Source organism: Manis pentadactyla, chromosome 11, assembly GCF_030020395.1.
Source record: "Manis pentadactyla isolate mManPen7 chromosome 11, mManPen7.hap1, whole genome shotgun sequence".
In the NCBI taxonomy this organism is placed as follows: domain Eukaryota; kingdom Metazoa; phylum Chordata; class Mammalia; order Pholidota; family Manidae; genus Manis; species Manis pentadactyla.
In genome coordinates, this window is record NC_080029.1 from 115553750 (window position 1) to 115575309 (window position 21560).

Consider the following 21560-nt stretch of genomic DNA (forward strand, 5'->3'; position numbering starts at 1 on the left):
TTGGCACTTTTCCATCAGCATAATGTGATTTCTACCCAGTTACTGCTGTGTGCTAATTTACCATTTCCAAAGAAATGCTGTATCTCCTCTTGGAGAATTATTCACGTTATTCAGTTAGTTTGTTTAATGTTAATCATAGCGTCACCTGAGGAGTTACCGGGGGCTTATTTATTTACAAATTATACATTAGATTACTAAGTGTGTGTGTGTGTGTGTGTGTGGGTGTGTTGTCTTCCCAAGTTTGACTTTGGCTGTGTGCAGTGCTATCTGGCATTGGTTATGTGTAGTACTGTGTTCTTACTGGTATCTCTGACCTGACCCTTCTGTGCTATGTTATATCATTCCATTTTGACACCTTTTATCAAACTTTAATGAAATGACCCAGGCAAACAAATTGTCATTAAACTTTCCATCACTTTGTCCCTTGGTATCGTCTTTTATAAATTGGACAGCAAATGTTGTATTGATCTTCTCGTTCTTGCAGCTGAACTTGAAATGACCCAGGCTGCTCGTTGTTTATGGCCCAGAGTTGCTTTTCCTTGACATTTCCATCCACAGCATGACACCCTTTTTGTTTTTCTTTCTTTCTTGTGGAGATGAATGAACAAGACATACGGTATCGAGACACTCTTGGTCATGGCAATGGAGGCACAGTCTACAAGTGAGTAGTCAATTTTGTTTAAACTTTTTATCCAGTTTTGCCAAATGTGGGTATCCAAGTTCTCTGTGGCAAACATTTTTAAATGACTACCAGTGCTTAGATTTTATTTCCATTTCCACATTTGACTCCAAAATTCTGCAAGGCATCTATTTTCTCAGGAATTGCTTGGAAAAGTGCATTTATATTGCCTTTTTAATATTTCTGAGTCTGCATCTCTCCTGGGTGAGCAGTTAATAGTCCACCATTAGCAAGTGTACCTTTAACTGGCCTGAAGTTTAATGCATTTTTTTCCCTCACCCTTTAACACCATTTTTTTTTTTTAACTTGCTAGCATCCTATGATAGTCCCCTGCCTGTTTACAGCTATGCCCAGTGGAAGACAGACCTTATAAATACCATTGCTTTGCCCTGTGTCAACCCTATAAGTTATTAAAAAGCCTTCTACCTGTTGTATTTCCTTCTCTCCTCACCCTACTTCCCCTGAGAGAATTTCTACACATTGATGAATATGTTAAGTTATAAAATTCTCCCAAATTCCAGTTGCACTGATCTTACCCTAAAGGAGTGTTCATTTTCATATTAAAAAATGCTAACCATAAAAAATAGTTCTCTCGACAGGGAAGTCTTTCTCATGTAGTAGTGTGAAGTTTAAACTACATAATGTGATATCTGGTACTTAATAGTCTGCAATGGTGTATGAAAAATATTCTACTAGGAATTAAAAAATCCATACTCTGTAAGAAAGCCCTGAGGGAGTAATAAAGCTTTCCTCCAGAGAGCTGTTTTCCATATATACACTAACCCTGCGTCACATTGTGATTGTGTTTTTACCTTAGCTATTTTAAAATATATATATATTTTTTTATTTTTTAAATATTTTTAAAATAATAAAATAATTTATTTTTTAATTGGTTCTTAATGTTCTCAGAACTTTAAATTCTTACTAACCCCCATGAATATAGATAAAAATTGCCCTGTTGTCCTATGACCATGAAGAGTCACGTCCTGAAATCCCCAGACAACCCTACACATAGATGCAGCCTGGCGTAGAGTTAGATTTCTCGGGGTTAGAAGCTCCTGAAGAGTCCTCTGATCCAGTCACCCACCCAGGGCTTCAGCCTTCTCTGTAGGGAGGGCTAGGGTGTGAGTCCTCTCTCCTAACTATAGTCCTTTAGGACCTATGTCCACATGTTTGGATTATTTTTTCCTACAGATGAGTAACTACTATGAAGAGTTGGTCTGAAAGTTCAGCGCTTCCACTGTAATTTAGAGAATTAAATAACAACATATTTCTTAGAGGATCCCTGGGCCTTGCCCTCAAAATGTCTGAAGCCTAATATGTCTCGTGAGTTCGCGGCTACCAGTGCCCCTCCCCGCGTCACACTAGCGCTCCTTCCCATGCAGCCCCCAGCACTACATAAGTAGCATCTCTTCATCTTAGGCTTTTCCTCCTTACTCTTATCTGACTTGATTTTTACCCTGTTCTGAAGGTTCTTGGGTTTAGGTGCCCATAGAAAGGAAATAAGGAACACCAATTTGCTTCTCTTGAGTTCCCTCTAGGGAGCAGTTTTTAAAGCCTCAACCTGTCTTTTTTTAATGCTTTTATGCTAATAGCCAGATATAATAAAATCAGAAAGATTTCCAGAAACCCATTGAATTCCCTTTATTGGCTTCAAATGGAATCCAAAAGCGTTCCTTAGCCTACTTCTTATTTGTGTTATGTCACCAAATGTTTAATGTTCAAGCATGTTTGTATTTTTAAATCAAAGTCCTGTTGTGATTTACTGTCCTGCTTTATTCTAGAAGGGAGGAAACAAAAGACCACCAGATCCCAACATAAAATTTTTATTAGAAATAATAGCCCAGATGTTAAAATTTCAATATTTATTTTAAAACATAGGATTATTTGAAAAGGTGAGGGTAAGTCAGGAAAGTAGAAATAGCATGCCCATCCACCAAGGAAAAATTACCACATGAAATCACGTTAATGTTGCTTTCTTAACTATTATTTTTAATTGTGGTAAAATACACATAAAATTTACCATCCTAACTATTTTTAAGCCTACAATTCAATGACATTAAGTATATTCACACTGTTGTGCAACACCATCCATCTCCAGAACTCTTCTCATCTTGCAAAACTGAAGCCCTGTACCCATTAAACAATAACTCCCTGTTCACTTGGGTGGTGTTAACTAAGAAACAGGGATAGACATTCTCCTCTTTTTAGGGCCACGGTATCCAAGGGAACATCCTCCCACACATCCTTAGCACAGTTCTTTAATTTGCGGGAATGCTGCAGAGACATTAGCAATTTACCCTAAGAGTTCATTTAGCTACCATTGCTAGTGCTCAATATGCATGTTGTAAGATTTAATGTTTTCAACAGTGGTTGTTTATGGAGGGTGAGTAGCAGTATCATGACCATTTTAGTACTTTATTTTATATAGTAGATTTCTTATAAAAAGCAGACATTTCATTTATCTTATTACTTAGGTGATTCTTAAGAGGAGAGTCTGTGAAGATACCAAATTACATAACCACTTGTCATTGATCATTGGCCTTCATTTCTGCTTGGCCTTCAGTTTGTGGTGTTCTTACATCCCTGGCTTTTATTTCAACACAAAGAGATGGTATAATCATCAAGAAATGAGAATCCACTTTACTAAAGTCTCTATAAAACTGTTTGATGTGTTATGATTGACTTTTTCCTATACTAAATTTACCTTAATGGTGTTGACTATAAAAACTGTGATTTTTTCAGACAAAATGATTACATTACAGGCTATGCTACATAAACTAGATGAAGAAAATATTGGAAAATCTGCTCATTGGTAACAAAACTGCCTAATGGGCCTATTTAATTTTTTTCTTATAAACTGTAATAAAGTTAATAAATGCCAAGCAAAAGTTTAATATTTCAGTCTTATTTGCTCCACTTGATAGGATATTGTGAATTTCTAGGGATATGATATTGTGTGTAGCTGCAATCTATATTGTTTAATAGTTTATCGCATTTTCATTCTTTTTTTTTTTTTTTTTTCCCCCTGGATAATTATTTTTTATTGAAGGGTAGTTGACACACAGTATTACATTAGTTTCAGGTGTACAACACAGTGATTCAACATTTATATACATGATAATTCTAGGTACCAGCTATCACCATACCAAGTTGTTACAATATTTTGACTATATTCCTTATGCTATACATTACATCCCGGTTACTTATTTATTTTACAATTGGAAGTGTGTTTTTATATATATATATATATATACATATATATATATATATATATATATATATATACATACATATATATATATATATTTGTGTGTGTGTGTGTGAGGGCATCTCTCATATTTATTGATCAAATGGTTGTTAACAACAATAAAATTCTGTATAGGGGGGTCAGTGCTCAATGCACAATCATTAATCTACCCAAGCCTAATTTTCGTCAGTCTCCAATCTTCTGATGCATAACAAACAAGTTCTTACATGGAGAACAAATTCTTACATAGTGAATAAGTTACATGGTGAACATTACAGGGGCAGTCATCACAGAAGCTTTCGGTTTTGTTCATGTATTATGAACTATAAACAGTCAGTTCAAATATGAATATTCATTTGATTTTTATACTTGATTTATATGTGGATACCACATTTCTCTCTTCATTATTATTATTTTTAATAAAATGCTGAAGTGGTAGGTAGATACGAGATAAAGGTAGAAAACATAGTTTAGTGTTGTAAGAGAGCAAATGTAGATTATCAGGTGTGTGCCTGTAGACTATGTGTTAATCCAAGCTAGACAAGGGCAATAAAACATCCACGTATGCAGAAGATTTCTCTCAGAACAGGAGGGGGGAGGTTCTAAGCCTCACCTCTGTTGATCCCCATTTTCTCACCTGATGGCCCCCCTGCGACTGTGCCTGTCTTAGGTCGTTCCTCCCTTGAGGAATCTTACCCGTCTCTGGCTAACCAGTCATCTTCCGGGGCCATACAGGGAAATGTTAAGTTGGTAAGTGAGAGAGAAGCCTTATTGTTTGAAAAGGTTAGCTTTTTACTTCTTTGCATATTTATGCCCTGTGGCTTCTATGCCCAGCATTTGTCTTGAGGTTTCCTTACCACTTGGAAGAATTATGATACTCGGTAAATTCGATATGTGGCACGAATTCTATTTAAGGGTTGTAATTAGGTAGGAAGAAGAAAAGCTATAGAAGTAGCAGGCGGAAGAAAACCTGGGAAGATTGATTATTTCTTTGACATATCTTCTTGTAGAGTAACTTCAGCATGGATAGGTTTTAAACTACTAATTAAATTGTGCACACACATTAACATAATAGGAGTACAGTTATGTAACCAAAGCATACCTGTAATTACCAGTCATCTCCAGTGAAACCAAGAAAACCAGTTAGGCACCTTAGGCATTTGTGAAAACTTATCTATGATATGGTGGATATTGTCCAACTGAACTTGAACAGTCTGAGAGAATTCAGATAAATTAAAACAACCCAATTCTGGGGACTGTTCACATCCCATATGTTCTTTTAACAGTAAATAGTCTGTGGTTGTAAGATTTTGGAGCACTACAATTTGCACTTCTCCTAATTCTTGGTTGAGTTCCAACAGTATAGATCTAATCAAATTTGTTGTTTTACTGTATGCACAGGCCAGCTTAGATATCTCCTTCATTCCCATGGCAAGTCCAGGAATTGGTGGGATGAGTGCATCTACACCTGTGGCAGTGCGTGGATCTTTGTTGGGGTTTTTTTGCTGATCATCTTCTGACATGAGTCTTCCCAAGAGTGCTGATGTTGGAAGTTCTTTTTCATATCGTATCTTAGTTCATTTTCGGGGTAGCCAAATTAGGCTTTGATCCTCTGTATAAACACAAACAGGCCCTTTGCCTACACTTTTATATACCCTTTATACCCTTGTGTAGAACTCATTGGAGGTCACCACACAGGAACTGCTTTTTTTTTTTTTATCATTAATCTACACTTACATGACGAATACTTTGTTTACTAGGCTCTCCCCTATACCAGGTCCCCCCTATATACCCCTTTACAGTCACTGTCCATCAGCGTAGCAAAATGTTGTAGAATCACTACTTGTCTTCTCTGTGTTGTACAGCCCTCCCTTTTCTCCTACCCCCCATGCATGCTAATCTTAATACCCCCCTACTTCTCCCCCCCCTTATCCCTCCCTACCCACCCATCCTCCCCAGTCCTTTTCCCTTTGGTACCTGTTAGTCCATTCTTGAGTTCTGTGATTTTGCTGCTGTTTTGTTCCTTCAGTTTTTCCTTTGTTCTTATACTCCACAGATGAGTGAAATCATTTGGTATTTCTCTTTCTCTGCTTGGCTTGTTTCACTGAGCATAATACCCTCCAGCTCCATCCATGTTGCTGCAAATGGTAGGATTTGCCCTTTTCTTATGGCCGAGTAGTATTCCATTGTGTATATGTACCACATCTTCTTTATCCATTCATCTATAGATGGACATTTAGGTTGCTTCCAATTCTTGGCTATTGTAAATAGTGCTGCGATAAACATAGGGGTGCACTGGTCTTTCTCATACTTGATTGCTGCATTCTTAGGGTAAATTCCTAGGAGTGCAATTCCTGGGTCAAATGGTATGACTGTTTTGAGCATTTTGATGTACCTCCATACTGCTTTCCACAATGGTTGAACTAATTTACATTCCCACCAGCAGTGTAGGAGGGTTCCCCTTTCTCCACAGCCTCGCCAACCACATTTTCATTCTTTAAGTCTAGATGTTCTCCCCTTTACACAATATGAAATTCTGGGCCCAGACATTTGAACCAAATAGTAGTGTGCATTACGTGTATAGTCCTTTGCTGAGCTATTCTCTGTATTATGATAGTGACCTAGGCAAGTAATTTTAAGTTGGATTTACTTGGATTACTAATTTGGGTAAAATGAATCACAGAGGAAACATCTTAGACTAAAATATAGCCCAAGTCTAGGCAATAATTTAGGAAAAGGAATTGAATGCACTTCATTATCCATTTCCCAAAGTGCTACAAGTTGCTAAAAAAATATATCAGCAAGGACACATATTCTATTCCCCTCTGAGAGATTAACAATGAATTTCAAAAACTGAGAAAGTAAAGGACAGTGTATGTTGTGGTTAAGTATGGGGGGCTCTGAGTTTGAATCCTGAATCTTCTAGTAACTAGCTGTGAGACTGTGAAAGTTATAGTATGTCTTCTGCTTCAGTTTCCCCAGGTGTAAAATGGGGATAATAATTGTATGTCATGAGATTGCTGTGAAGTTAAATAAGATGTTCTATAGAAAAGGCTTAGCAATGTGACTGACACTAAATGTTAGCTACTGGTAAAAGTAATACTAAAAGCAGAAAAATCATTAAGCCCTCTGCTTCCTATGCTTACTTAGCCATGGGACTCTTCTTTTGAGGAACTTTCTGCAAACATCTCACCGAATTAGAATTGTGTTTAATTAACTTTAAAATTCAGTACTGGATTATGATACATTATACTTCTATTTCTTGACAGATGGTTTATTATATCGTACATATAATGGATTTTTTTTAAGTTTCAAAGTGTTTTCTCTATTATTGTAATTTATTTTCAAACTGCTCTAGATCAGCTGATAAAATGTTAAGTCTATTTTCTGAGGGGAAAAAGCTGGGGCTCACAGTCATGTGGCCATTCAGTGGCAAATCCAGAACTCTGCACAGCGTCTCTCTCCTTCACTACGTTTCCCCCACACAGTGTTGCTTCTCAAGGACAGGCAGAGTCCATTGTGCTTCCTTGTATTTTCTAGTGTACCCAGCACAGTCCTAAGGACAGAATAGATGCTTTGTGATTGTTGGCTGAAATGAGAGTGAGGCAAATGGGGTTTTTTTCCAAGCAGGTTTTAGTAGGGCTCTTTAATTGGATCCTCCCCATTTCTAGCTAGTTTTAGAGCCTGCATTATTTAGAGGCTGCATAATTGTTTTAGAACTTTCACCTAGAAGAATAGGAATTTCAAAACTAAGGGCATATATTTGAGTGATTAATTTTTTCTTTCAAATGCTTAAACTTTGAGTACTTAGCATCCATTAACCCAACATACTAGTTACTGTCCCCTTTTCTTGGATAGTATATCACATTGGAAAGTAAGTAATTAACAAACCCGTTACTTTGGAAACATTCTGTGATAGTAAAGGCCAGTCACTCAGGTTCTGCCAAGATGCCTTCACTCCAAGCACTGTTCAATGGAGTCACTTAAGTTTTGTGTCCAGAAGTAAAGTAATATTTAACAATTAGGACTTAACGTTGTGCTAAGAAGTCAGTTATCCAACAGGCACTTAAGGATCATCTTTTAATTATTTTTTTCCTAGTGCAAATAATTCAGGCTAAGACTGAGATTCTCAGCTTTTTGGCCATGTAGTCTAGTCTCTAGGTATTTGAAAATTAATGAATTTTCTGTCTCTATCTGCTTCCTACAGTACATTAAGAGTCTAACCTGGATTTGGGGTACAGTTTTCTCAGTGATAAGATGGTTAGAATATATATTGCCTATACAGTGTTTTGAGGATTGGATATATACCATTATTTAAGAATTAATTTATCTATATCTAGAGACAGCAAGAAGAGGTAAGGGATAATAATTTTCAGAGGTGTCAGTGTCTCCTTCTTTCTGTTGTATCTATTTTACGAGATATTTGTTGGGCTGTAGGGTGAGGATGGGTCTCAGATCATGTGTACTATTGAGTTGTATTTTGTCCTTATAATATCTGTACAGGCTGACTTAAACCCAACATTTGTATTTTTGGAGCTGGAATTATATCAGTCATTACAGTAACATGATTTATTTCATGAAAATTAGAAGCTCTGGTGGTCAGTTATATAAAATGAGAAAATACATGAATTGTTGTCTAATTAAATGCTGCTTAATAAACTAAACATTTCAAAACATGGGATTTCTGAGGGGAAAACATAATAAAAAGAGTTCCTGATTAAAATATTTGGAACTACATAATATCCAGAAAACTTTCACTTCCTCTTTCACCAGCCCACCCGAAGGAGCGCAGTAGGTCTGACCATCTGCATCAGTGACCCACTCCCTTATATTTTTTCCCTGTAGTGCATCTTATAAATTAAGAGTAGTTTCTAAACGGTTTTGATATTGACCCAAGAGCTAGGGTGATTGTTTGACTTATTTTAACTTTAAATTTCCAATGAAATGAAGACTTTTCCTCACAGCCAAGATCATATTTTAAACAAGCAAACAAGACATCATCTTAATGCAAAATTAAATACTTGTATATGGCTGGATTGCATTAAAGTATCATGTGACAAGCAAGGATATTAATATTTTCAGAAAATCAATGAGTATTTGTCAAATAAAATTAATTATGTATGTTTCCCTCCCTCCCTCAGCATTCCCCACTATAGGTTTGTTTCATACAATAATGTATATTGTATTGATTAGAATCTAAGGAATGAACCTGAGCTGGTGATTCTCTATATGTTTTCCACCTTTACGTCCCCCTGCACATTCCTATGACTTCACACATGCTCATATCCATTATGGCAAAGATGGATTATTGGCATTCAGCCAACATGACAGGATGTTACAGGTCGCTGAGCAGAGATTTTCAGACTCTGTTTCCACCCGAATTAACTATTATTGAAATAGTTTATTGAGATTGAAGTATTGATCATTTTCTGCTAACCTTGGCTTAAGGGAAAGAAGAGGAGGCGGAGGTGTTTTTAAAAGACACTAAATTTCATTTTAAAATATCTCATTTATTTAGCCTTTTTTTCTTCCTATTTTATAGCCCCTGTTATTTTATTGCTTTGAAAAGGGTATGTTGGCTTTATTTTTATGACAGTATAATTATACTTCAGAAATGTACTTGATTACAATGGGTAACAAAATTGTTCTAGTATATTGGTTTGGCCAATATTGCTATACAAACAACTTTTCAGTCAATTGAGTCTGGTAAAAATCAATACGTTATGGTAATATTTCAAGTAAGAATTTGCTGAATCGAAGTATTTCAACACCATCTCCTTTCAGGGAAAAATAGTTTCGAAGTGGCAAGACTTCTTCCTGATACTTATTTTAATAAAGATGCTTTCTTTATAAAGAAACTTAAAGTCCCCAGCTGAAATGGTTTTGAATAGATAAACATTAGCACACTTGTGTTTTTACAGGTGGATAAGATCTAGTTTCCATTTGAAATCTATTCTCTGGCTGTATTCGGAGAGTATAACGTCCAGGGTGACCTCATCTTGCAGTATGTCACTTCTGGATTCATTTCTTCAGTTCTGGGTACTGATTTACAGAGAGGAGTGGACAGTTCAGAGATCACCCCAAAGAGCCCAGAGAGTAGTAACGGTTCTGGGAACTGTGCCTGTCCAATCTTCCCTCATTTGTCTGTGGGACAGTCATGCTCTGAGTGTGTGCTGGTTTGAGGGGACTGTGCTGGCTGTTGGGGACAGCCTGGTTCTCAGCAGACTTTGTTCAAGTGAATGGAGAAGCTGCATGCACAGGTAAGTGCAGGACTTCACTGTCTAGGCTGCGTGTCTGTGTGTGCAGTATACAGCACAGAGCCTGAGGAAGGAGTGATGAGCTTAGCTCCTTCCTCAGGGAGAATCGGGAAAGGCCTCAGGGAGGAACTAGTGTCTGAGCTGAGGAGTGGTCAGAGGGATTGGCTAGCTTTTATCTGAGGAAGACAGAATTCAGGGGTTCCATGATGGCTGACAGAGTCTGAAGGACACTCCTGCAGACAGAGGGACAGGTTTGCATTAAAGGCTGGCCTCAAATTTCTTGTCTTGAACGTCTCTAGGACAGTCTGCCTCTGGTTACAGTGAATGAGGTAGTCTTCTTCCTGCTCTTCCCACTGGACTGTCCTCCTTGTGGGTAATCTGAGCGGGCGCCTCTGCAGGGCCCAGCACTGTGCCTTTTGTACTGTGGTCTCTCAGTCAGTGCCTTAGGGGTTAACCTCAGAGGCAGGCTCTTCACAGTCTAAGGCTGGATCAGGCAGCTGGAGGAGAAGTGAACCCTCCTACTTAAGCAGAGCTATACAGCTAAGAACCACTGAGACAAAAATTCCCACTTGACTGGACATGAGATGACTGCAGAGGTTACTCCCAGGTCTAAAGTTCCATAACTGAATTCGGCATTCAGCTACTGTAGATATCTTATGCCAGGGGTTGCTTGGTTTTTTTTCTTTCACATTTCATCTTATTGTATATTCATTGAACAAGTACTGTCATTCTGTTGCCAAGGACTGTTCTAAGCAGTTTGATCCAGTGGTGAACACGACAGAAAAGCACCCTCTGCTCCGAAGCTCTAAGTGGGCCAGAGGGACAGTGATCAAGGAAGTAAATACTGAAGTAAGGTGACATCAGACCTTGCAGGTGCTTGAAGAATGTAAAGTAGGTGCTTTGCAAGGCTTATCTGAGGAGGTGATATTTGAGCTGAGACCCAGCGGACAGACAGGAAGGAGCCAGGCATGGGAAATTTGGGGAGAAGAGCCTTCCAGGTAGAAGAAACCCTCTGGCAAGAGCCCTAAGATGGGCGTGAATGTGTTATGTCCAGGTGAGTGTGACAAGTGCAGTAAGCCTGGGGAAGAGCAAAGAGATGGGCAGGGATTGGATCTTGTAGACCTTGCTAAGTAGGTCCTTGCTGAGAAAGCAGGGTTAGTATGGTTACACCCTTTTTACCAGTGAGAACGACAAACCTTAGGAATGGTTAATTGGGATTTGACCCAAAGTTAAATCAAGACTGGAACTCAGTATCAAAGCACTGAGTTGTATGCCTTAAATATATACAATTTTTATGTCAATTATACCTTAGTTAGGCTGAAAAAAAAAAAGACTAGAACTGATGTGTTTTGACACCTAGATCAGTATTTAGGACTACTTCTCAAGCCAGGGTTTTTCTATTTGCCATTCACTCTTTGAGTTCCCTTACTTTTGACCCAAATATTTTTGGATATAAGATACAAATTAATATATATTTCTGAAAGTCACTGATGTACAATCTCTAACTGTTCATTCTAGAGGCTTTTTAATAGATATTAAAACAACTGTTCTTGGCTGATAGAATCATTATAACATAACTTGTTATTTGTTCTATCCTTTGGGTCTCTTTACTTATCAAAAACTTAGAATTTAATAATTGAATCCCTACATTAATTGTATAGTTATGCTAGTGGAGGTAGTACATTTCTTGATTTATAAGACACATTAATTTTTTAAGCTATTTTATAGTATCTGATGGGCTAGAAAATTGAAGTCTCTTGGCTGGCATATAACAGAAGCAAATATTTGTATACCATAGCATTTAGGGTATTTACTCAAATTGCTCTTTTGGAAAATAATTCACTAGAAAGTCCAAAAGGCATTAAGTATGTATAACTTTCTGCCAATTTTTTTTTTTTTCCCATTGCTGTGTTGTTGGTTACTTTGATATAAGAGACCGTGTTTCTGTTGAATTGGCACTTTACTGGAGTGAAATCTGTTTGGTTCTGATTTGTGCACTAACACTGAATCAGAGGAGCAGATTACTAAATTAGAAGGGGAAATAGCGATAGAGACTTAGGCTGTGGGTATGAAGCATAATGTTTAAACATTAATTTGCTTTTTAAGTGTGACTTTGTATCATGCTATCCTCTTAACCCTCAAATTTCCACACTTGAACGTGTCAGTATTGCAAAAGAAAGAAGGAAGGAATGTACAGTGTAAGGGCTAAAAGCAGAGTTCATGGTTTTTGTTTTAATTCAAATAAGGAAATGCAAAATGTTCATGCAAAATTAGAACTTGCTTTAGGGCACAATCAATACGGCATTTTAACAAGCTTAGTGTATTTGGAAAATATGTGTTGTGTAAGATTCTCAAGCATTCTGATTCTGTTACGACTGCTAACTGTAGCAGCAAAATGTAACAACATACTTAGTCAATAAACATAAAACTGATTAAACAATAACTAAAATTTTCAGGAAAATTATCTAAAACCTGTGAATAAAATATATTTTTACATTGTCTCAGTGACAAAATGTATATAGCCAGTGAAATTTTATAGTGGTAGAGAAAAATAATACATAGGACAAAATTACAGAATGAATTTTTACTGCAAACACATGTACTGGGTTACTTTTCTGTACATCACTTACTTCTTGTTCCTTTCAGCTTTTTGCGAAGGTAATTCTTGGCGATGCAGAGTACAGCAGCTGGGGTAACTGACCGAAAGGGCCAATGAGAAGCTTCCAAGCTTCCCTGAAAGCCCAGGTGAAATATTTGAAGGCCCTACTGACCTCTGTGCACCCAAAATGCAAGAGGAGCTCAGCATCCTAGTGGTTGCATTTCCTTTTCCAAACTAGGCCACCGTCACATGCCAGGGCTTATCCCAGCAGCATTGGAAGGTAGCTGAGTAACGTAGGCATCACTTGACCTATGAGGAAACGGAAGCACCAAAATGAATGGATTTCCCTGAGAATTTAAAGCAAGACAGGGAGAGAACCATCATCAAAACTCATACTTTATTATTTCTTTGTGTCCCTTCCTGTTAAATAATTACATTTTGGTTCTCTGAGGAATTAAAGTAAGCAGACTATGTGCAGGCCTAAGAAGTGCTGCTTGCATGTTCTACCAAATATTCTGCAGTTGTACTTGTTGTTTTTTGCATCAGGTACCTGTACCTTATAGATGAATAAACAGCTGTCTTCCTTCTTCCCTCCTTCCCTGGAACTTGTAGTCTTAGACGTAACTGGTTAATCCAACGTTAGAAATGTTAATGCTCATCTTTTTACTTCAATCACTTCAGCACATGATTCTCCAGAAATTTTATCTGTGTTTTTCATTGCCCATGGTTTTGTGAGTGCATTTGTGTATGTATTTTAATCATGTTTGGAATATTACTGATGTATTTGGATGGGGATCTTTACAAAGCAGTTTTTTTTTCCTTCCACACAGACCCCTCTCCCTTTCTCCTCCCATTAATCTTACTTTAAAAATACATGTGATGTCTTTAAACCTTAATCTCCTGAATGGACCGGAGAATAACACTTTCTCCTCACTAATCTCAAAGGATTTTGTGAAACAAAATGTTGCTTTATGTTTAAAGCCAGTATTCTAATACAGTTAATATATTTTTGGGAGTCACTGAAGAGATCTCAAAAAGAACGTGGTCAAATTCAGTTTAGAATTCAAACACTCCCCTTTTGTTGTCGAAAACATGGCTATTCAACATAGACATACTGTGCCACGTGCAGGGAAGTCATTCAAATTTCTTACTGGGCTTAAAGATGTCTGCCCCTGGTGGGTGGAAGGTATGTTGGTAGTGTGAGTGGTCAGTCTTTATGTTAAAGGAAAAAGTCCTTCCTGGTTTGTTTTGACCCTAGTCATGCTATGCCTGTTTCGTGAAGTCTGTTATGCACAAAAGTGCACAAAATGAAGATAAAGTGCCTCTCTCCAGCCTGACAAAAGCCATTCCTTTGCAGAATGGTAGCTGCAGTGAAAGTAAATAAATGAATGGACAGCAATCACAGCCTAGTTGATGAAACTGTTCAATTAAAGCACAGGCATTTACATGGTGTAATTTCCCTAAATTGCCAATGAGCCCCTTTAGACACAACCAGTGTTCAAATTGATTTCAGCATTGATTTTGGCTGAAGCTGATAAATTTCTGCTTGTTAGTTAAAGTAATTTTGCAGAAGACTTTGTACTGCAGTATTGAAGTGTTCATTTAGCTGATGGTTAAAAGAGGAGTTATTTACAGAGGCCTCTACTGTTGTTCTGAGATGGGACAATTCCCCAATCATCTTTTACTTTTAATTTTTTAGGCTTCAGTGTACCAATCAATAGGTGATTGAAACTGATTAAAACTTATCCAACCAGCTGCCTGTGGCAGTTTAATTAGAAGCTGGATGATTCTTAAATTAAAGTTGTCTTGTTTTCATTGCATAGCAATCTTCCAGAAGAGTAGGGGCCTAACAGTGCTGAAAACTTAGTTTTGCTTTTGTTAAGGTATCTCAGAAACGTTAAATCACTCAATAGCTATTCCTAAGGCAACTAAAAAATGTGTTCAGAGGCTTTTGCCTTTATAGAGATTAGAAGTAATAATGTAGTTACTTGCTAGCCAAGGAAATTTTTTTTGCAGGCAAAGGAATAACCAGTAGTATATTATGTGAAAGAACATCTGTTTCTGATGTATCTTACTTCATAAGCAAGATGAATGCTTGAGCTTATTTTTTGAATACTGCAGTACAGGATGAAACTAGCCATCTTGATAGCCTGTGCATCTCCCCTGCTGAAAACCATCACCTTTGAATTTGTATTTTTTATTCTGTTTTGAGGTCTTGATTAAAATCAGTCTCCAATGAATGAAAAACAGATGTTGTCATAAGTACATCTTGACTTTCCAATAGTGTGGTTGACAGGGTTATACAAGAGAGATTTTTGCTTTGGGAAGATTCCCCATACTCATTTTCTTTAGTGAGGGACAATTTCTTGAGATTTTAATGGAAATGGGTTAATATTTCTGTCATAGGGGACATATTACATCTGGTACTATGGGAAAGAAGGGAATAAATGGCTCACTTTTCAGAGGTGCATTTACTCTTTGACCCACTAGGGTACTGTTTAGTGTTCTAGGAGAGGTAATTTAGTAAATTGTACCCCAGTGGCCTGAAAAAGTTAATGCAACTCTGAAAAGTGAGTCATTCAATCGATTTTCCCTATTGCTTTTTAAAAATCAACACTGACCATATCCAGAGACAACTGGAATAAAACGGTCTAGAAACAACCAGTTTATGTTCACACAGGCTTATTGAGACATGCATTGAATTTGACTTCAAGGGACTTGAATCCACATCCCACTTCAGTGCTTATCAGATAAGAATTTCAAAGCAGTTATTAACTTCATCAAGCGTCAGTTTCCTCATCTGTAGAGAGGGGATAAGAATCCTTAGAAATTTTTGTGCAAATCAGATAGCTTCCCTATATAAAAAGCATTTTATAAACTATAAAGAACAATGGAATATTAATTACTAGTAGAAGTTGTTCAAAATAGCCAATTTTGTATCTGATTTTGGAAAGTAATTTATTGTTAGCTTTCCACCAAGAAACTGTGAGCAGGTTGTAATCAAGCCATTTTAGGACAGAAGTTTCCTAGCTAGTTAAGCCTCAAGAAATTCCTATTTTTCCCCACATGTATTACCTAACTACTTCATTTCTTTGATTCTCATCCTTAGGCTTTATATCTCCTGCCTCTCTGTTTTGCCCATTATGTTCTTTCAGAACCTTTGGTCAAGAGATCACTATGACTGTAGCTTCCTTGATCTCAAAGGTATTTAGGCCATATATTAAAAGACATTACTCTAGTTGATGTTGAGAGTGCTAAAGGCTTGAAGCAGGCCACATCAACTTATGGAAGAAATATGGAGGCAGTGATGACCACATTAATTTTGAAGCAGGTGTGGGAATAAAGTGTATCTAACCAGTAAATGAAAAGAAGAAATGATAAAATGTAGGGTTACAGTAGCTTCTCTCTGATTGGAACTTACCCTAGCCCTGCCAAGTTCTCCATATTGTGTCAGGTGATATACCCTATGGATGATAAGCATCTTGAAAGAGTTGTTAATATCTGTGGCCTAATAATGTGTTTGATTTGATATTTAAACAATCTGGGGGGGGGCCTGTTGCTTAACCACAAATTATTTTGCAGCCAGTAGTCAAGCATCTGTAATGGGTTTTTAGGCAGAAGGAAGATTGGCATACACTACTGTTTGAACTAGCACAGTTTACATAAATGCTTTTTACAACTGCTGTTGTTTGGATTTTCTATTTTAACAGCTAGAGCCTGGCTAATGTGTTTGTCTACTATGGAGGGCAACAACTGTCAGTGTTGATTTCCCTGAAACTATTAGACTTTTTTTTCCTGTAGATGGCTATTTTGGTATGTGACATGTTGGTAAAACCCACACCCAAAGAAGCCTACCAAGAGAAGAGATCTCTAAAAAGATCAAGCAATAAAACAAATTTTTCATTAACCGAACCACTGGTTTACACTTTGTTACTGAAAACCTGTCATTCTGTTAAAACATCCAGGATTTTAAGAAATTAATCTCACAGGATAACAAACATTTTTTGTTTTGTTTATGGATGTATGTATATATTCATATGCATTAATGCGCTTGAGTTTTAGAAGGCAAGTAAAATATTTTACTTGTTTGGAATTGGCTTCAGAGTTGTTCAGCCTTATAATCTTTTCGAATAATGCAATACAATCAACTCTCCAGTTCCTCAGCTTAAATAGGAAACTCAAAGTGTATCACCTAATGCAGGAATCTCTTAGCAGTGCATTTAGTCCTTTAATTTACATTGCTTCCTTTCTTTTTGTTGCAGTTTTCTTTTGTGACAAGAATAAAGTCTTAGAAATAGAAAAACTTCCAAAGTAGTGAAATGCTTCCATTTGTTATTCTAAATTTATGTAAAATCAGAGTTACTTCTTTAAAAATTTTGATCAATAAATAAAATGTCATGTAAAGAGCAAGGAGACGGCATCTGTAAATATGGAAGCCAGTGATGTATCATTAGCTTTAACGGATACTATTTTTTTGATAAGGAGGTAAATTTAATAATTAAATCTGAGTATGGCCAACTCTTAGCTTTCTATGCTAATGAGAATCGAGTTGCATAGATAATTAAAATGGGTAACTAATCAAAAATCTCATTTAAGACAACCGTTTGTCTCCTCCTAATCAAACTTTTTGTTGTAATGAATGAAATCTCATTTTTCTCTTTCACTTTGTCTCCTTTCCTCCGTCCTGCCTCTGATGGACACCCTAGGAATCTCTATGTTATTCAGAGAACTGAGAAGCAGGGATTCCAGGGTATCCCACGAGCTGTGAAATCTTTGCCTGAAAACAACACCCAATTTTATCCTTCAGGAAAGCCATTACTATATATTGAAAGAAAGCTAATAGCAACAAACTTGTTTGTAATTTTTATTATTTTAAAATAGTCTAGCTTACCTTCTTTCTTGCCCCCTGCCTATCCTCTTAAGAGATCCAGGGAGCAAAATAAATAAACATCATGCTCTTTCCATCCCTTTCTAATTATTGATTATTTCTTAAGCCAAACACTAACTATTGTTTTCACCATTTTAGGGATCTTTTCTTAGGTTTCCCATTCACTGGAAGAATTTTCTAGCAATTGATAACACTCTATAAAAATTTACAGTAATTGTGTCCTGCTTTTCACTTACATTCTCTGAAGTATGTTATGTGAGAAGTACAACTTAAGTCAGTGGTATTTTCTCTGCAAGGTGTGTGAAAGAATTGTCCTGCCCTTTCACAAGACAGTGGCAGTACTCTCATTTCAGTGTTCTTGTTTTGCCATTGTGATAAAATGCTGTCAGGCATGCAGTAACTCTTAAGATTCTTGCTCCAAGAGGCAAAAAAGGAAAGGTATTTCCCTACTTATTTTGATGACCATTTTGCTAACAAATTGACATTTATAACATACAATATGGTCAGTTATACTGAAATATGAAATATTTACAGTCGGATCATACATCAGCCTTCTTAATTGTATCCTGTCTCACAATCATTAGAGAACACAGATATGCCTTCTTATAAATTCTTTCTGCTTGTTATTTAAAACAATTTGATTAGAATGTGTTCGAAAAGTAATATGCAGAATAGGGCCATAGAAATTAGATGCCTGCTTTAATTGTATGAGATTTTACAAGCTTTGTCAGAAAATATATGATCAGCTCTAGGTTATTTATTTTGTGAGCAGGAGTCAGCTGGGACGATTCATATTTTTGGTTCTCCTAGAATTTGAAATTCTAAGCATAAATAATTTCAGTAAACACTGTAAAATACAGATGCAGTTGATCTTATGCATGACATAAATTTGTGTGGGAGTCCAGATGTTGGATTGTGAACACAGGTTGTTGTACCCTTATGTCCTGTGTGAATATAGGACTTTTTAACATTTTATTTTCAATTTTTTCTTTTCCATACTCACTTTAAAAATTCTTTTAGAAATCCATTTCATTCTTTGGACTGATGTATTGTTTAATAAATTCTCATTAGAATTTAGATGAAGGAGGACACCTAGCCCTTTATATACTGTACTAGATTCATCTTTAAGATTTTAGAGAGCAGATCAGAGAGTTGATTGCATTTCTCTGTACGCTTTGCTTTTGAAATCACTCACATGTCTTTTTGAATAACTACTCTGTGGAAAGAACTGCAGTTGGCAGTATGAGAGAGAATACAACGCCAACATTCAGGGCCTTGGGGACACCATTCTCTGGGTTTTATTGCTGGCTTACTGTCTGCACCTTTCTTCACCTCCTTTACTTTTGTTTTCTTGTCATCTTTCTGACTTCTGAATTTGGAGCCTTAGATCCAGTCCTAAGACCACTTTTCTATTTAATTTAATTCCTAAGAGATCTTTTGTAGTCCCATGGCTTCACATACTGTCTACATATTGATGAAGTCCAAATGTATATCTCTAGCCCTATCCTCTTTCCTAACTTCAGACTCATATCTAAATACCAGTTGGACGTCTTTTAGGCATTTCAGAATTACCCAAAATGGAACTCCTGATTTCTCTGAAACCTTTTCCTTCTACAATTTTTCTAGTCTCAGTAAATGGAAATGCTATTCTGCAAGCTGCTTGTAACCAAAACTTTGCAGTCATTCTTGATCCTTTTTTTCTCAGACCCTCCACCAAGCTTACCTCAAATCTTGTTGGCTCTTCCTAAGAAGCCAGCCACTTCTTAGCAATCTTTTCCTACCACACTATCCCAAGCAGCTGTTATCTCTAGCTAGGATTATTGCAGTAGTCTTATAGCTACTCACCCAGTTTCTGTCCTTCCTTTCCTACAATATGTTCTCTCCATCCAGAAGCCAAAACGATCTTTATAAAATATAAGCTCTCTCCTCTCCCATCATGGATTCTCATATCACTCAGAACAATAGAATAGAGCCCTTACGGTGGCCTAAATGGTCTTCCCATTCACTTTCTGACCTCATATCCCACAACTAGCTTTCTTACTTATTCCACTTCCACACACATGTCAAACACACACTTCTGTCTTAGGGCCTTTGAACTTCACATTTCCAATGCCTGGAGTCCTCTTCTTCTGGGTATCTAACTGGTGTGCTCCCTTATTGCTCAAATGTAACCTGATGAGAGAGGCATTCCCTGACCTCCTCTCTACCCTAATATAAAAGAACATGCCCCTAATCTTGGTTGTTCTCTATTCCTTACCTTTGTTCTTTTTAACTGTACTTCTACTACCTGACATACTCTATATTTTTTTATTATATTCTGTCTTCCCTCACTAGAAAGTAAACCCCATGAAAACAGAGGCTTTGTCTGGTTTATTCTCAGCCCCATCCACAGCGCCCAGCGTAGTGTTTGGCAATTGGAGATGTGCATTAAGTATTTATTAATTATACAAATTAAGTCTCTAAGAGAAGAGTATGTCATATGCTGTGGTAGAAGTTGGGGATACAGCAGTGAACAAAGTGGACCTGGCCCTTGCCCTTGAAACTTACAATAAAGTAGGGTAAGACATAGATCCTATATTAAGAATTTACTATATAGTTGTAACTAGAGTTTACAATATAGTTAAAGCATAACCTAGTAAAGTTGAATAACAATTTTGAAAAATAAATAACAGCAATATATGAAGTATCATAAGACATTAGAGTAGTTAATGCCAATGGATAACTTTAACCACATAGATCACAGGGTAGGGAATCTGATAGGTAGAATTTTATTATGTCCTTTTACTGAATTCTGTGTTTAACATTCACACTATCCTGAAGCAAACTTGTTTCAAACCATTCTCTGTGTGTACTCTGTGTATACTGGAAAGAACACAAGGATTGAATTGAGATAGACCCAGATTTGAATCCTATATCTGCCATTAATGAACTCTTATTACTCTGAGTGAGTTTCTTAATACCTTGATATCTCTGAGTCTGTTCTATTATTATCTATAAAATGTGGCTTATGATATATACCATAGGCAAGTTAGAATAATTCTGTAGACCCTTAGAAATGGTTAGCTCTCCCTGTTCCCTCATCCTTTCTCCCTTCTCCTGACTACCTCATTTATTAACTCCTAAATATTTGAGCATCTACTATGATAAAGTATTTGCTAGGTACTGTGTATGCATTGTTGAATGAAGTAAATGTGAACTCTGCCCTTGTGGACCTAAAAAGTACAAGATTATATAGTCTAAGGCTTACTAGTTAAGGATCCTTTATTTCTGTTAACAAATACTAAAATTCTCCTATTAGCTAGCTTGAAATTTTAGATTCATCCTCCTCATGCCCATGTTTCATAAATTCTGTCTGGCCGAAGTCTTTATGTCTGTTTCACCTTTTCCATACCCACAATTACTACCTAAGTTCATAACATCACCTCTTGTGTAGACTACAGCAATAACTTTTAAGTTCTTTTTGCTCCAATTTCCCCTCCTTTTTAGTAGTATTGTGGTGATACATAGCCAGAGAAGGATTTTAAAGTTAAGTTCTGATCATATTCTTTCTCTGTCCAAAAACCTTCAGTGGCCTTGTATTGGCCAAGAAAATTTGGCATAGAAAACTTTCAATAACAATAATAAAAGCTGAAAACAATGGTATCCTCAAAAGACGGAGAGAAAATGATAGTTAAACTACCATTCAAGGGTAAGGACAAAATAAATACATCTTCAGAAATGAATATAAAAGAGAGTGTGTGTGTGTGTGTGTGTGGTCAGAGAAAAAAAAGATAGGGGAGGGCAGAGAATTAATTTTTTACTGAGAGAAGTACTTTAGATAGAAATAAGTTGAATCCAGAAAGGAATAAAAAGAAAGGAAAAACGGTGACCATTTAGATAAACCTGAT

At 36.8% G+C, this 21560-nt stretch overlaps 1 protein-coding gene across 15 annotated transcripts in view; it reads left to right on the forward strand.

Moving 5' to 3' along the window:
• The window catches only part of MAP2K5 (mitogen-activated protein kinase kinase 5), a 257633-nt gene that overhangs the window by 58628 nt on the left and 177445 nt on the right, over positions 1–21560 (forward strand). For all 15 annotated transcript variants that reach the window (XM_057488920.1, XM_036932271.2, XM_036932274.2 and 12 more), the window contains exon 8: positions 597–661. In XM_057488920.1, the coding sequence (XP_057344903.1) occupies positions 597–661 (65 nt within the window). The remainder of the gene's footprint in view (positions 1–596; positions 662–21560) is intronic.